The sequence below is a fragment of the Dromiciops gliroides genome, chromosome 5 (assembly GCF_019393635.1).
Source record: "Dromiciops gliroides isolate mDroGli1 chromosome 5, mDroGli1.pri, whole genome shotgun sequence".
Classification (NCBI taxonomy): Eukaryota; Metazoa; Chordata; class Mammalia; order Microbiotheria; family Microbiotheriidae; genus Dromiciops; species Dromiciops gliroides.
This window is the reverse complement of record NC_057865.1, coordinates 302762661-302779436: the sequence shown is the minus strand read 5'-3', so window position 1 is coordinate 302779436 and position 16776 is coordinate 302762661. Positions and strand designations below refer to the sequence as shown.

The window sequence follows — 16776 nt, the reverse complement described above, 5'->3', positions numbered from 1 at the left end:
CGTGCCGGGTCAGGTTGCTTAGGGCCCGCAGCATTGTGGGAGTGGTCATTGAGTACTCTCAAGGCGCTTGCGCAATTTCCCTTTGGCCCAGGAGTTTCGGGGAGCGCGGATGGTCGGGAGGCGCGTGTCCGGCGGCGCTCGCGCGCCCGTGTGTGTGCGCGCGCGCTCCCGGCTCTGGAGGTGCGTCTTTGGTTTGGGTCTCTTTCTTTGGGAACCTTAGGGTGCCTCTCGGGGTCTCTCTCTCCCCCTGATTCCCCCTCTGCCTCTCACCTCGGGGCTCTGTGTTTGTGAGAGATCTCTGCTTCATTGCGGTTTCTTGTTGTCTCTGTCTCTGGCTGACAGAGTGCCTACTGTGTGCTCGGAGGGCCTGACGGGGAGGGGCTGTCACCCGCATTTTAAAGATGAAGAAACTGAGGCGGGCAGAAGGGAAGTGACTTACCCAGGGTCACACTACCAGCGCGTGACTGAGGCTGGATTTGAACTCGGGTCTTCTGGACCCTAGACCCAGAGCTCTGTGTCTCTGTGCCTGTCTCTGTTTCGTTTGAGGGCTCTGTCCACCCCCCCTCCCTCTCCCCCGTCCCTGTGTCTCTTCTGTGTGTGTCTCTGTCTCTCTCCCTGTCTCTCTGTGTCTCTCTATCTCTGTCTCTCCCCATGTCTTTATGTCTCTCTATGTCTCTCTCTCTCTGTTTCTTCGTGTCTCTATATTTCTCTGCCTCTGCCTTTGTCTCTGCTCTGTTTCTCTCCTTTCTCTATCCCTCTTTCTGTCTCTCTGTCTCTCTCTGTCTCGTCTTTCTGTCTCTTTGTCTTGCTCTCTGTCTCTCTCCATATCTCTGTGTCTCTCTCTGCCTCTGCCTTTCTCTGTCTCTCTATCTCTGTCTGTCTCCATGTATCCCTCTCTCTTTTGTGTCTCTCCCACCCCTCTGGGGGCCAGGCTGCCCTTGGGGAGGGCCCAGCCCGCCAACCTTGTTGAAGCCCCCCCCAGGGGGCTAGGGAGCCTGAGGTGGGGGGGGGGGGAGAGGCAGATCTGACCACCTGACACCTTCCCCCAGAGCTCCAGGACAGTGGCTGAGGACAAGGAGCAGAGCCTGAACCCTTGGGCCTGGGGGCCCGAGGTGGGTCCAGTCAGAGGTGACCATGGAGAAAGGGGCAGAGGCCAGAGGTGAGCGAGAGGGGCTGATGGTGGGAGGGGGGGGCTTGGGGAGAGGGGGGGCTTGACAGGAAGGGTGGGGTGGGATGTCCCTCCTTACCCCCCTTCTTCTCCCCCAGACTCTGCCTTCCCCCGAGGAACAAATGGAGACCAGCCAGAGGAGCCCACAACCTCTGGCCTCCCAGTGGCTCCCAGCTTCCTGGTGAGTGGAGGGTGGGTCTCTCTGGGGTGCCAGAGCCCCTGCCCCTGAGAGTCCTGCAGCTGGGAGGGTGCATGGGGATCAGCCAGCCGAGGGGGAAACCGAGGCCCAGAGTGGGCACGTGGTCACCCATTATTCTAGGGCAACTGGGACTGTCTAGTGGTGCTGGACAGGGGGCATCTGTTACCGGCCCAGCAGCTCCAGGAAGGTAGGGACCGGCCCAGTACTGCACACCCAGTAGGCGCTTCATCCATGCCTTCCAGGGGCTGCTGAGGAGGATGAGTTTGAGAGTCTTCAGCAGACATTTCACTATTCAGAGAACAACCAAAAAGAGAATTGTCTAAGAAATCATGAACTTGTCTGTGCTCTTTTTGAAAAGCACAATGTAATGTCATTATAACCAAATTGCTCTTTTGTGTCCTGAGTTTTTTTCCTTTGCACATTTTTAGTCATTTCTTGATTTTTGAATCATATATTTTAAATTTGGCATACCACTAAATAGTTTTACTAGTTGTTTTGTAAAATACTTTGAAATCTGATATTTCTCAAACCCTTCCATTCCTAACATTTTCACTATTTCCTTGGAGTTTTGTGACCAAATCTTCCTTCTTCTCAATGAATTTTATTATTTTATCTGGGCTTATAAACAGTGCTTCTCTGTGGTAACCCTTAGTTGTTTGGTAGTCCACTAAATCTGTAAATTTAGGTAATAACCTCTCTATTCTGTTGGCACAGCCTAGCCAAAAACAACGAGGATTTCTCCATCTAGTCAAGTCTTCTTTATTTCTAAGTGTTTTGTAATTATATTAAATCCTTGATATATTTTTGTGATACATGGATCCTCACATATTTTATACATATTATAATTATTTTAAATGGAATTCCTTTTTCTTCTCTCTCCTGCTGAGTTTTTTTCTTTCTTTTCTTTTTTAGTTATGTAAAGAAAGGTTTATTTTTGTGGGTTTATTTAATATTACTTACCTTTTTGAGGCTATTGTTTCATTTAGCTTTTGGGTTTCTCCAAGTAAAGCATCATATCTACAAAGGCTAATAGTTTTGTTTGATTTTTGCTTGGGTTCATATCCTCTTTCTCTTTCCTATCTTCTAGTCTGTTAGAGTTAGCTTTATTTCACTTAGTAGTGGTGACCAGGGATAAGCCTACTTTAACCCTGACCTTATTGGAAAGGCCTCCAGTGTTTCTCCAATACAGGCTTTAGATAAATACTATTTACCATCTTGAGAAAAAGTCTGTTCACCATTACATATTCTAGAATTTTTGGCATAAATGAGTGTTGTTTTAACAAAAACTTTGTGTATCTTGATATAATTACATGATTTTGATTGGAATTTTTGTTAGTAAGGACTGTTATGCTTATGGAGTCTGAACCAGCTCTACATTTCTGATATAAGACCTTTTTAATGTGTTGCTGTAGCTTCTTTGATAATATTTCATTCCATATTTTTACATTTGTATTCATGAGACATGCTTGTTTATAGTTTCATTTTTCTGTTTTCTCAGTCCCCAGATTGGGTATCAGGACCATATTAGTGTCACAGATCTCTGGGAGATGCCTTTTTTCTATTTATGGAACTAATTATTGCTAGGTCAGAGTTTACTGTTCTTCAAATGTTTGATGGAATTCAATTTTAAATCCATCCTGGCCTGGGTTTGTTTGTTTTTCCTTTGGGAACTCATGGCTTGTCAATTTCCTTTTTCTGAGAACTGGGTTGTTTAAATTCTCTATTTTTACTGTTATTTTTGTTTGCATACAATGGACAAAAGGTTTCTAATGATTTTCTATATCTGGCATTACTTCTCCTTTTTTTCTTTTTGGTTTTGTAAGTTTTTTACTGGGTTAAATAATGCTCTTTTTTCTCCTAGTCTCTTAAAGAGATCTCCTACTTGTGTATTAATTTCTTGTTTTAAATTTTCTTCCATCTTTGATTTTTCTAATTTCTCTTTTTGAGCTTATTTGGTTTTGATTTGTTGCTTATTTGAATATTTTTAGTTGCACATCCATTTCACTGATCTCTTATTTCTCTTGTTTATTGAGGACAGTGTTTCGAGACATACTTTTTCTAGGCTGCATCCCTAAAGCCCTGGCATGCTGTCTCCTTGTTGTGTCTTTTGACAAAAGTATCTGTCGTTTCGGTGACTTGTTCTTTGACCCCTTCATTCATTCTTTTTTGTGTTGGTTTTTTTTTTTTTTAAGTGAGGCAATTGAGGTTAAGTGACTTGCTCAGGGTCACACAGCTAGTAAGTATTAAGTGTCTGAGGCCGGATTTGAACTCAGGTACTCCTGACTCCAGGGCCGGTTCTCTATCCACTGCGCCACCTAGCTGCCCCTTCATTCATTCTTAGAGATGAGATTATTTGATCCCCATTTAGGTCTGAAGCTTTTCTTTTTATTATGTGTGATCCACAAGAGATTCTTAATATCGCCACTCCTCAGCCTTTGTAGATGAGCTTGTTTTTAGGCTGTGGTCCATGCCCAGCTTTGGTACTGGTGCCATATAATGTGGAGAAATATGGCCAGTGAGTTAGTCAACAGAGTTGTATAAAGCACCTACCATGTGTCAGGCACTGTGCTCAGTGAGCACTGGGGATACAAAGAAAGGCAAAACCATGCTTGCCCCATTCCACCCAAGAGCTCACCATCACACTGTGGGGAACAATATGCAAACAACTTGATAAGTAAAGGGAGAGGTGGTGTCAGTTGGATCTGATCTGTGTTTCAGTATCTTTGGTTTTCTTTGTAGTCTTGTGTTGTTTTATGTTTAAAGACCTGATGCTGAGAAGGGGCCTGTGGGTTGCACTAGGCTGTCCAGGGGCCCTGTGAAACAAAAGAAAGTAGAGATTCAGATGGGTGCTGGAGCCAGTTTGTACTGGCCATGGGGAGACAGTTGTTGAATTGTCATGGGGAGCATTGACCCCTCATAAGTCAGCCAATGCAACAGATAAGGGCTTGATTTATTATTTTGTTGGTTGCCTAGACTTAAGAAAGTGATGGAGAAAATGAGGATAGATATTAAACTTAAAAGTGCATCCTGGGGGCAGCTAGGTGGCACAGTGGATAGAATACTGGCCTTGGATTCAGGAGGACCTGAGTTCAAATCCGGTTTCAGACACTTGACACTAGCTGTGTGACCCTGGGCAACTCACTTAACTCCAATTGTCTCACCAAAAAAAAAAAAAGTGCGTCCTACTACCAGAGAGTTGATTGTTAAACATTTGCCACCATACCTCTGGGTAAGGATCCCTGGTGTAAATGGAAGAGGTTGGGTGCTGGGGTGGGAGGGAAGAGGATGGGGAGGGAAATAAGTGGGGAAAAAATACAGGAAAAATCTCCTGTAGAAGGTAGGAGTTGATGGGGCAGCTAGGTGACGCAGTGGATAAAACACTGGCCTTGGATTCAGGAGGACCTGAGTTCAAATGTGGCCTCAGACACTTGACACTTACTAGCTGTGTGACCCTAGGCAAGTCACTTTACCCTCATTGCCCCCCAACCCCCCAAAAAAGGTAGGAATTGAGATGTCTTTATATATATATATAAAATCCCCACACACACACAATTACATGTTAAGACAGATTTTTGACATATTTTTTAAAGTTTTGAGTTCCGAATTCTATCCCTCCCTCTTTCCCCTCTCTCCTCCCTGAGACAATAAGCAATCAGATATGGGTTATATATGTGTGGTCATGTAAAACATCTCCATATTAGTCATTTTGTATAAGAAGACACAAATAAAAGAAAAAGAATGAAAGAAAAAAGTGAGAAATAGCATGCTTCAGTCTGTATTCAGACAATATGCATTCTTTCTCTGGAGGTGGATACCATTTTCCATCATGAGTCTTTTGGCATTGTCTTGGATCACTGTATTGCTGAGAAGAGCTAAGCCAGTCTGGTTCAGAGGGGAGTCAATATTGGGCTCAGGGGAGCCTGAGCTGAGGCCCCCTCTCCAGCCACTTCCCCTCAGCTCCCGGGTGCCTGGCAGGGGCTGGGCTGTGGCTCAGCAGCTGTGTTTGGGCTTCTAGGCATCACTGACCTTCCAGGATGTGGCTGTAGCTTTCAGCCAGGACGAGTGGAGACACCTGTGCCCAGCTCAGAAGTGCCTGTACCGGGAGGTGATGCTGGAGAACTATGGGCACCTGCTCTTCCTGGGTAAGGAGCCTGCTCCCTGCTGACATCACCCTGGCCTTGCCCTCCACCAGCTGTGACCCATCCACCTATGTGCTTAGCTGAGTCTGGGCCTGGCCTCAGGCCTGACCTTTGCCATCTGTGAGCCCCTGGGGCTGGCTGGAGCTGGGCTGCCCCTGCCCAAATTCTGTCCCTTGGGCAGAGCATTCTGCCCCAGGGTGCCCATGACCAGCATTTATTAAGTGCCCACAGGGCATGTTCAGCCCAGACTGGCTCCCTGGGTTCCCAGCACAGAGGGCCCAGCAGAGGCCTCTCCTCAGCCCAGCCCCTGGACCTGGCCAGAGTGCCAAGCCCTCCCTGCAGAGGAGGGGGCAGGGATGGACTCAGGAGGGCACTCCCACTTCTCTCCCCATGGGCAGGGCTGCCGGTTGCCAAGCCAGAGTTGATCACCCAGCTGGAGTGTGGGGAAGGCCCGTGGGTGCTGCTGGAGGAAGAGCCGAGAAGCCCTGGCACAGGTGAGAGGGGGCACCAGGCAGGGGTGCTGTTGGCAGTATGGGACAGGGGCCCTTCTGGACACCACCTTGGCCTCTGCAGCAGCAGCTTCCCCAGCCTCTCTCCAGCCTCTCTCCAGCCTAGGTCTGTGGTCTGGGTATTTCCAACCTGGACTCTGACTGGAGCTGTGGGTGGCAGACCTCACTGCCTGCTCTCTCCCTGGAACAGGGATCTTCCCTTCCTAGCCTCTTCATCCAAGGTCTTTTTGGAAAACCTTTGTCCCCAAACATTCCCTGGATTTGAAAGATGAGCCCTCTCTTCAGCTTCTAATGCCCTCGATTACACCACATCCCCCTTTGCAGGGGCCTCATCTGTTAGTGTCCTCCATGCTCCCTCAAGCTTGCTCAGCTCTTCCCTGCCTTAACCTTGGCCTTGGCTGTGCCTTTGGGATAGTGTCTGAGCTCTCCCCAGAAGGACCCTCACCCCCAGACCAGATGCCCCAGCCCTCCCACTTCAAGCAGGCTTCTTGCTCTGCAGGCCCCACCCAGGGTCACTTTGACTTGTTCTCTTCCTCTTTGGTTTGTTCCTTATCCTCACTTTGTGGCCATTTCCCCAGGCCTCAGTACCTGGCTCATCATTCCTCTCCTCTCCAACCCTTGACCTCAGTGCTGGTGTCTCCTACCCCCTCCTGATAAGCCTGCTCACACTTAGGATATCACTAGCTATCATATTGTTTGTAGATCATCTCACAGCTCTGATTCTTAACACTGTCTGTGCCCCTTCACTCTTCCACTGTCAGTGCAGAGGATAAGGGGGCCCCAGAGAACTGAAGGCTCTTTTGTTCTTTGATCCCCAAATGGTCAGCCAGCCCCTCTGGCTGCTCCTACAGAAGCAGGCACGATTTGTTGCAAGGGCTATACTCAAAGCCTTCCTAGCCTGATGAACCAGACAGAGCTTGCGCTCTGCTCAGTTCACCCGAGTAATGTCTTGTTGTAATGAGACTTTATGGACTCTTAACCCCATATCTATCTCTCTATTATTGTGCCTTTCTTTTCTGGAAACTGAAGGATTTAATATTAGCAAACACATGATGTTGCCTTTATTCAGAGGGCAGCAGAAAGGTTGGTTCAGAAATTTGAGAGCAGGCAAAAGGCCTTCTATGAGAAATACATAAGGCAGGGCTAACCCAGGAATTCCATCCCTCCCAACATTTACCTCCAAAACAGAGACAAAAACTTCTCTTCCTTCTACTACCAGTCAGAACATTCCCTCCTCTTCCGCACCACTGCCATTCCAATCTTCATCCCAGCTCATTGTAAGGGAGGCTATATTGGTATCCTCCAGATTGACTGGGAAAATGCTACATTAAGTATAGCCCCAGGTATTCAGCGTGGGAGGATCAGAGTCCTCAGGAGTCTGTGAGATAGACAGTGAACATTGTCAGTAATTGCCTTTCTCAGGACACTGGCAGTAAGGGCCTTATGGTCTTTCTTTTTCTTTCAGACCAAAAGAGTAGTCCAGAGACCAAGAAGACAGTTCTAAAGCAGGGCATTTCAGTGGGAAAACCACTGCAGGAAAGACTCTCAAGAGATCATCCCAGGGATTTAAAATTTGGAGAAGTTGGCAGTTATGGCCAGAGGTTTAACAGGCTTCAGAGCAACCAGAAGAGAGACATTAGGCAAGGAAAGAAAATGTTTAATAAGTCCAGAGAGCGTGAATGTATATTTAGGAAAAATTTCTGTCAAAGATCAGTCCTTGAAATACAAAGGAATGTTTCTTCAGAAAAGAGTCTCCAGAAATATGAAATATATGGAAATAGCTTTAAATTGTCTTCAGACCTGAATAGTTATAATGGAATTGCCCCAGGAAGGAAACCTCATATGATTAATGCTTGCAACAAGGCCTTCAGTTACCATTCAGACCTTATTCGATATCACAGGGTAAGTACTAGAGAAAAACCCTATACATTTGATGAATTTGGTAAAGCCTTTCAGCAGAGGCGACACCTTACACGACATCACAGAATTCGACCTGGAGATAAACCATATACATGTACAGAATGTGGGAAAACCTTCAGTCGGATTCCCTACCTTATGCTACATCAGAGAATTCACACTGGAGAGAAACCCTATAAATGTAATGTATGTGAAAAAGCCTTTTGCCAAAGAGGACATCTCACTGAACATCAGAGAATTCACACTGGAGAGAAGCCCTATAAATGTAATGTATGTGAAAAAGCCTTCACTCAGAGTGGACATCTCACTGAACATCAAAAAATTCATAATGGAGAGAAACCCTACAAATGTAGTGAATGTGGAAAAACCTTTAGCAATAAATCATCCCTTATTCTACATCGCAGGTTTCATACTGGAGAGAAACCATACAAATGTTATGAATGTGGAAAAGGCTTCACCAACAGCTCAGTCCTTATTGTACACCAGAGAATTCACACTGGAACTAAACCCTATAAATGTCATGATTGTGGGAAGGCCTTCCTTCAGTACATAGGGCTTGTGGTACATCAGAGAATTCATACTGGAGAGAAACCTTATAAATGTCACATATGTGAAAAAGCCTTCAGCCAGAGTGGGCATCTCAGTGAACATCAGAAAAGTCACAATGGAGAAAAACCCTATGAATGTAATGAGTGTGGGAGAGCCTTCAGCAATACCTCATCCCTTATTCTGCATCATAGGATTCATACTGGAGAGAAACCTTACAAATGTAATGACTGTGGGAAAGCCTTTAGTAATAGCTCAGTTCTTACTGTTCATCAAAGAATTCATACAGGATCAAAACCTTATAAATGTCTTGAATGTGGGAAGGCCTTTCTCCAGTGTATAGGTCTTATTGTACATCGGAGAACTCATACTGGAGAGAAACCTTATAAATGTAATGTATGTAAGAAAGCTTTCAGTCAAAGGGGGCACCTTACTCAGCATCTGAAAATCCATAATGGGGAGAAGCCCTATAAATGTAGTGACTGTGGGAAAGCTTTCACGCAGAGGGGACATCTCACTGAACATCGGAGAACCCACAGTGGGGAGAAACCATACACATGCAATGAATGTGGTAAAGCTTTTAGCAACCACTCACACCTCACTCTCCATCACAGAATCCACACTGGAGAGAAGCCCTACAAATGTAATGAATGTGGGAAAGCCTTCAGTCAGAGGGGTCACCTCACTGAACACCAAAGAATCCATACTGGGGAGAAGCCCTACAAATGTGATGAGTGCAGTAAAGCCTTCAGCAGCCGATCACGGCTTACACTACACCATAGGATTCATACTACAGAAAAACCCCGTAAACGTCGTGAATGTAAAAAAAACATCCCTCACAGTATGGACCTTCCTCAGTGTCAAAGAGTTAAAACTGGGGCGAAAGGTTATAAATGTACCGAATGTAGCAAAGCCTTTCGAAGCAGCTCTTCCCTGGCTCTTCATCAGAGGACTCATAGTGGAGAAAAACCATATGAATGTAGTGAATGTGGGAAAGCATTTAGCCGGAGAATATACCTTACTAAACACCAGAGACTTCATAATGGCATGAATACTTACCTTTGTAGTACATGTGGTGAAAACTGTACTCAGTGTGCATGTCTTATTCAACACCAGACAATTCATTCTGGAGAGGTACCTTCCACATCTTGTGATTATTCAGAAGCCTTCAGTAGTAACTCATCTCTTATTCTACATTCCAAAAGTCATAGCAGAAAGAAATCCTATGAATGTTATGAATGTGGGAAGCCTTTCAGCAGTCGTGCAGGCCTTATTGTACATCTGAGAATTCATACAGGAGAGAAACCCTACAAATGTAACACATGTGAAAAAGCCTTCAGCCAGAGAGGACATCTTACTGAACATCAAAAAATTCATAATGGAGAGAAACCATATAAATGTAGTGAATGTGGAAAAGCCTTCAGTCGGAGAATGTATCTTACTCAGCATCAGAGAATTCACACTGGAGTTAAACCTTATAAATGTAACATATGTGGTAAGGCTTTCACACAGTCTTCAGGCCTTACACAACATCATATAATTCATTCCAGAGAGAAACTCTACAAATGTAGTGAATGTGGAAAAGCCTTCAGTAACAGTTCATCACTTAACCTACATCAGCAAATACATGTGGAAGAGAAACCCTATAATTGCAATGAATGTGGAAAAATTTTCAGTGATCAGTCATCTCTTAATCTACATCTGAGAACTCATACTGAAGAAAAACCCTATATATGTAATGAATGTGGGAAAATCTTTAGCAACAACTCGTCTCTTGATCTACATCAGAGAATTCATACTGCAGACAAACCCCATAAATGTAATGAATGTGGAAAAGCCTTTAGTCAGCAGGGAGGTCTTGCTCAGCATCAAAAAATTCATAATGGAGAGAAACCGTACAAGTGTAATGAATGTGGGAAAGCTTTCATTTATAGTATGCAACTCACTCGACACATGAGAACTCATACTGGGGAGAAGCCCTATAAATGTAGTGAATGTTCCAAAGCTTTCAGTGAAAGTTCATCCCTTATTGTTCATCAGAGAATTCATTCTGGAGAAAAGCCATATAGATGTAATGGATGTGGGAAGGTCTTCAGTGCACAGGGGAGCCTTACAAACCATCAGAGAATTCATACTGGAGAGAAACCGTATAACTGCAGTGAATGTGGGAAATCTTTCAGCTCCAGCTCATCCCTTGCAAGACATAAAAGAACTCATACTGGGGAAAAGCCCCATAGATGTCTTGAATGTGGAAAAGCCTTCACTCACAGGTCATCTTTTACTGTACATCAGAGAATTCATACTGGAGAGAAGCCCTACAAATGTAGTGAATGTGGAAAGGCTTTCAATGAGGGAAGGGGGCTTCTTCAACATCAGAGAATTCATACTGAAAAGAAAGTCTAGAGGTTCAGTTCTTAGGGATAACCTTCCCCTAATGGGAAAAGTAGCACCAAAAGATTCATGCTTGACATAAATATTATAAATAACATGCATGTGGAAAGGCCTTTTAGGTATGTCCAGGCATCTGAGACTTTACAAAAGAAATTAACCCCTGTTAGCTTGTGTATCTGAGCATTGTGATAGTTTTTCATTTGGGAATTGAAAGGAAAGAAAGGTTTTCCTAGATATTTGCTTCTTTTCTACAGCACACCTGAGGGAATTACACTTGTATATGTCCAAGTAAGAGGCTCACAGGTGTGAGACTTAGTAGTTCTTAGGCTCTTAGCTCTCTAAGACAGAAAAAAAGGGATCTTTTCCATAAAACATTTTAGTAAGGGAATGGAAGAAATAGAAAGATGCTGATAACCAGAATTTCCACTGAGATATATTTATAAGCAGTTCTATTAATTGTGAGCACCCCTTCACATACTTTTTATTGATGTGCATCTGACAGTTCTCAATGGGCCATCCTCATGAGACCTGATTAATAGCTTGTGCATTGAGGTCTAAAAGATTTTGTGTGTGTGTGTGTGTGTTTGTGTGTGTGTGTGAATATGGAGGGAGGGAGTGGGAAGTTGTTCCAGAAGCACAGAAACTGGCTCACCTAAGGGTCAGTGATATTTGTCCACCTCTTCATGGAAATCTAAGATCTGATAGTTATTTAACAGTAATTGTGGAAAGGAAACCAATGAGACAGAAACAGTTGTTCTCGGCTCCTGGAGTACTCTCCATCCCAGAGTTTTTTGTGTCCTTGTGCTACCCATAGTTCCCCACAGAATCCTTCCCTGATCTAGGCTTTCAAATTACATCTTGATCTCCCCATCCCATATCTTCACTGCATCTTTGTATTGGTATAGTTAATTTGCATTCCTTAATTAGAGCAACTATGAAACTGAGACATCCCTCATTTCCCTCCAGGCAGTGTGAGTCTGTTGTTCTGAAGGAATCTGTCATTGGTTCTGCCTCAGATTTCAGGCTTTCAGATCTTTTGAGTTAAAGGCCCTTACTTCATAGTACTACTTACATAGAAGAGCAACTTGAGGACTGAACAGCAGTGGAGAAGGGTAGTGTGCTTTCCTCAGGGCCCTTCAGGGACACTGCCCAAGACAGCTATAAAGAGGAGAATTGTTAGGGATGTGGCAGAAATAAGAGAGTTGCTCAAAGGGCAGTTTGGGAGCATGGGGAACTTTGTAGAGAGGCCACCTGATAAGGGAGGTCAAATATTCTTTCCTGCTTTCACAGTGGGATGGAAAAATTAACCACTGCTCTGCCCCATCTTTGCTAGAGCTGCAGGCTCAGGCTGCTCCATCACACAGATCTCATGACTCTGTCCCTGACTGAAGCACCTTTAAGAAGCAAGTACAGGACCAGCAGCCCTTACCTGTCCTCTGGAAGTTTCTCAAACTTTGGGACTATGGGCACTCACTGAAACACCAGGGAATGTTTAGTGGAGAAGAGCACCTTAGGGAAGGGCATTTTTCTAGCATGCAGTGCTTTCTAGGGAGATCAGGCCTTTGAGGGAGGAGAGCAGAGTACTTGGACAGCCAGCCAGAAGGAGAACTGTATACCTTTAGAGAATTCAGAGACAGCACTGAATCCATTGAGAACTCAAGAGTAGTGAGAAAAACTCCGGCATATCTGGTTTTATGAATGTCTTTTGTTTTCTCACTTCATTAATTTCCAAACCCCATTTGAGCCCTTCTTGTAACAAAGAAAAGTATGAGACCAATGAGAGCTCAAACAGTGTGTTGAACATATTTGTATACATACACACATATATATATATATATATGTATATATGTATTTATATATACACAAAGCATATTCAAAGACATTCCATGCCTGCAGTTCTAGCCTTTCTAGTGAAATGAGAGGTTGGTTGTGATGTTTTAGAGTTCAACTTTCTTTTAGGGTTTTAAAAAAATTTACATTACTATCATCACTATGTGCTTTATTCTCCTGATTCTGCTGCTTTACTCTTGGTCCATTCGTAAGTTATTCTTATGTTTCTGCATTCCATGTATTTTTTGTTTCTTCCCCAGTGAAATGCCCCCTTTGTTTTCATCTTTTTGCTACTATAAAAAGTGCTGCTATGTATATTTTGGTGTCTATGGGTCCCTCTGCCTTGGACCTCTTTGGGGCCTATTCCCAGCATTGGGATTGCTGGATCAAAGGGTATGAAGTATTTAGAAACTTTCCTTGGACAATTCAAATCAACTTCTAGAAAATGACCAATTCATACCACCAACAATGTCTGAGTGTGCATGTGACTGGCTTCCCCTTACTTTTTTTCAGGCCCTGGTACATGCCTACTTCTGAATAGAATAAAAACTGGCATTCACAACTCAGTGAGGGAAGTGCTACAGATGTTAGCATCTCCATTTTACAGGTGAGGAAATGGGATCCCTCAGAGATTGAGGGATCTGTCCAGGTGACAAAGTACATACAGGCCAGAGGCAGGGTCAGGACCTAACCCTGGGTCTGGTGCTGCTGAGCCACCTCTGGGTTAAAGCCTGCCCAGATGTGACTGCATACATGAAGTGGATGGGAGTGGCTACATGGGTGGTAGTCTGCAGTGGGTCCCAGCTGCCCTCTGCAGATCTGCAGTATGCTTCCTGGCAGCTTGGTGGTGAGCTGCTGGACTTGCAGCCAAGGAGACCTGCATTTAAGTCCAGCCTCAGACACTTATGATCTATGAGACCCTGAGCAAGTCACTTAGCATGTTTGCTCAACTACAAACTAGAGATAACGAGGATCAAATGAGGTCATATGCATAAAGTGCTGGGCATTGCATGCTAACAGGCCTGACATTCAGTAGCTGCTGGGTCATTGCTCCTTCCCTTCCTTTCTCCCCTGCCTTCCAATGGGGAGAGCACATGAAGGTCAATACCTGGAGATGCTTCATGCTGGACCCATGGAAACACCAGTATTCAATGCTAGCCCTTGGCTTGCTTAGAAGGACAATGGCAAAAACTCACATAAAGAAGCCCAGAAGCCATCTGTTCCAACCCCCTCCATATGCAGTCAAGGAAACAAGGCTGGGGGTTAAGTACCTCACCCAAAGCCACACATTAAATAGCAGTGTCTGATGCCAAACCTAGTCCTCTTCCCACAGTGCCCCATCTGAATACCGTATGAGAAGCTGGCACAGTGACTAAAGGGGATCAGAAATTATCTCCTGGGATGTGGGAGAACAGCTTGGGCAGCTCCCATTGACAAAAAGGAATGGACTCATTTGTACCTTCTTACAGTAGGGGAAAGGGGGTGGGGTTGACTTCTCACATATCCCTACAGAAGGGACCTGTTCCCACTGTAGAAAACAGTTGGGTTGTGCCTGTGTCATTGAGCTGCCCTAGTCATGTCCCTTCCCTGTCACCCAAATGGGTGTGTTAGCATGCCACCTTGGTTGTACTTCTCCTCTGTTGCTCCCACCCCGGACATCTCAGAATCTCCGTTGTGAGAGTAACTCTCACAATGTGCTGTAATAAATGGCCTGTTGCTTTGAGGATGTACTAGCTTGTCTTGTTCTTGTAGGATATTTATGAGTTTCCAAATCAGAATGTCTTCCTTGCTTTCCTAAGAGAAGATACTCCCCTGTGGACTGGTCTGGAATTCTCAGGGAGTGTGGGGAAGGAGCAGGGTTGGGTACCAGAGAGAAGTCCTCTCCATCCAGTCCTCTCTCGATCTACAGGAGAGTAAGAATCTCACCCTAAGCCAAAAGTCAGCTCACTTTGCTTACTTCAACAACTGAGTAAACAAAGGTGCCTCAGTGGATGATTCTGAGAGACGGGGAGAAGGTAGAGGCTTCCACACTGTTGAGAGCAATACTGTGCCATAGCCTCACTTCTCACTTCAGGGAGAATCCAGCCACATCCTCAAGTGGTGCTGATCAACAGTGGTTTGGAGGGGCTCTACTCAGAGAATTGGGAGTTCTCCTTCCTTACAGAAGGAAACCACCAAATGATCAGAGATGGAGGCTGAGTCCTCCAGTAGTCTCCTTGTTCACCTACAAAGCTAACTTGGGGACCCATAGGGAGGGGGAGATGTCAGCTTCTTGGGGCAGCCCACACCACTCCAGGCAGAGGGAACCAGAAAATGACGCCAGCCTCTAGATTTGGGAAATATCCGGTATGGCAATACCCGCAGATGACCGGTGTGACATGGTATCTGCGCACCCATTCTAAAACCAGATTGGGACAGGGGCCTATGGACCAGAACCAGATGCTCACAGACCATTCACAAAGCAGGGCTTGGGGCCACGGGTTCTTTCCTGGGAAATAGCAGCCTCACTCCCAGACTTCAGGAAAGGACCTCTGCTGAAGTGAGTCCAAACGGCAACAGACCCAGGGCCGGGACCTTGGCTTGTCTTTCCTTCCAGGGTTCCAGATGCTTTGTGTGTTTGCAATTAGAGGACCTGGGCTGGGATCTGGCTCTTCCCATGAGCCAGTGGCCCCTCAGCCTGCAGCTGGGAGGCTGCCCAGGTAACAGCCTACCTGCCATAGGCTGCTCTGGCCACCTTGACCCCTCAGTGGGCCCTGTAAGTAAGCCCAGTGAAAGATTGGAAGTCTGGCCCTGGACAGCATCAGAGGCTTTGGGCTGGCCCTCAAGAGGACTCCTGAGACCCCACCCTACCTACCCACCCCAGGACTGTGGCTTGACATTCTCTGGGCTCAGCACAAAGCTAGGCCACACAGGTCGGGACATCTGCCCAGCTTCTCAGCTGGTCTCATTTTCACCATGTACTGCTTCAGCCCCACATTCCCTGAGCTGTCGGCAGGGATGGCCTGCCTTATCTCTGCCCATTCAGCTCCACTGGTGGGGACCCAGGCCTGCACCCCACAGGCTCAGATAGCCGGGACTCATCCTCATGCCCTTCAGTTGGGAGCTGGTCACCACTCTCTCCAAAACCACCCTGTGGGATGGGTAACTTCACTGACAGACAGTAGCAGAGGCTCAGGTCCCTTCCCCAAAGTCATAGTAACACTAATTGTCAGGACCTGGGCCCAAACCATGAGGCTCCCTGGGGTCGGTCCTCCCCTTGCCAGCAGGGAGCTTCCACTCTGAGTGGCTCAGCACTAGTGGGGATGCAGGAGGACAGAAAGGGTCTTAGGTTGGCCCCATCAGACAGGTGCTGCAAAAAATCCAATCCTCCCAGACTGGAGGTTCTGTGAAGGACAGAACAGGGCCTAGATGGGATTCTGTATTGCCCCCAGCACCTGACACCAAGTGGTGCACACAGTAGGTGCTTAATACAGGCTCGTTGAAGAAACGAGAGCATTTATTAAGCGCTTACTGTGTATGCAGCCTTGTAGATGAGAGACTATTCCTGCCTTTGGGGAGTTTCTGTTCTAACCAGGGGAGACAGCACAGGAGCTGAGGGCAAGGGAGGCAGAGGAGAGGGACTGTGGGGGTGAGGAGCAGTTCAGTGACTCGCTCTCTCCAGAAGCTGTGGTGATGGGGCTTGTGTGACCATGCCCAAAGCAGGACCATGATGATGCCCAGATGTGTCTGGGAGCCCAGGGCTGCTCCCCAGGGTGGGAGAAGGACTGACTAGGACACAGAAAAAGGAGGAGGTGGAGGGAATGAGGCCCCCAGATCCACACTGACTGAGCGGACTGACAGCGTCCAGTAGGATGGGGATCATGAAGGCCTATCAAGCTGTCCCCCACACTCTGAGGTATCCTGCACCAGCATCCCGCATGACCTTTAGGGGCATCCAACATAGAGAAGGTAGAAGCCCTTACAACTAGGCCCAATGTCACCCACCCTCTCCTTTGTGGCACAAATTGTGGGCAGGATGCCCAGAATGTGAAGAACCAGGAACATCCGGGGTGAGACCCTGGGCCCTCCAGATCATGC

The 16776-nt window shown here is 46.2% G+C and overlaps 1 protein-coding gene across 3 annotated transcripts; it reads left to right on the top strand.

The window, feature by feature from the left end:
* The first annotated feature begins 104 nt into the window (after positions 1 to 104).
* LOC122729404 (zinc finger protein 420-like) lies at positions 105 to 14520 on the top strand. Of its 3 annotated transcripts, XM_043968267.1 has the most exons (6): positions 105 to 180; positions 1050 to 1159; positions 1267 to 1349; positions 5383 to 5509; positions 5905 to 6000; positions 7481 to 14520. In XM_043968267.1, exons 2-6 carry the CDS (start codon positions 1135 to 1137, stop codon positions 10879 to 10881), a joined length of 3732 nt encoding a protein of 1243 aa, XP_043824202.1. In that variant the 5' UTR covers positions 105 to 180; positions 1050 to 1134; the 3' UTR covers positions 10882 to 14520. The 3 variants fall into 3 exon arrangements, with proteins under 3 accessions (XP_043824202.1, XP_043824201.1, XP_043824203.1); XM_043968266.1 differs by lacking the exon at positions 105 to 180 and having other exon boundaries at positions 1018 to 1159; XM_043968268.1 differs by lacking the exons at positions 105 to 180; positions 5905 to 6000 and having other exon boundaries at positions 1018 to 1159.
* Positions 14521 to 16776: the final 2256 nt, after the last annotated feature.

Bases quoted from the DNA above. Each gene is read 5' to 3' on its own strand.
- LOC122729404 (XM_043968267.1), top strand. From the start codon at position 1,135: ATGGAGAAAGGGGCAGAGGCCAGAG. The intron at 1,160-1,266 runs GTGAGCGAGAGG...CTTCTCCCCCAG, and splicing joins GAAAGGGGCAGAGGCCAGAG to ACTCTGCCTTCCCCCGAGGA. The intron at 1,350-5,382 runs GTGAGTGGAGGG...TTGGGCTTCTAG, and splicing joins CAGTGGCTCCCAGCTTCCTG to GCATCACTGACCTTCCAGGA.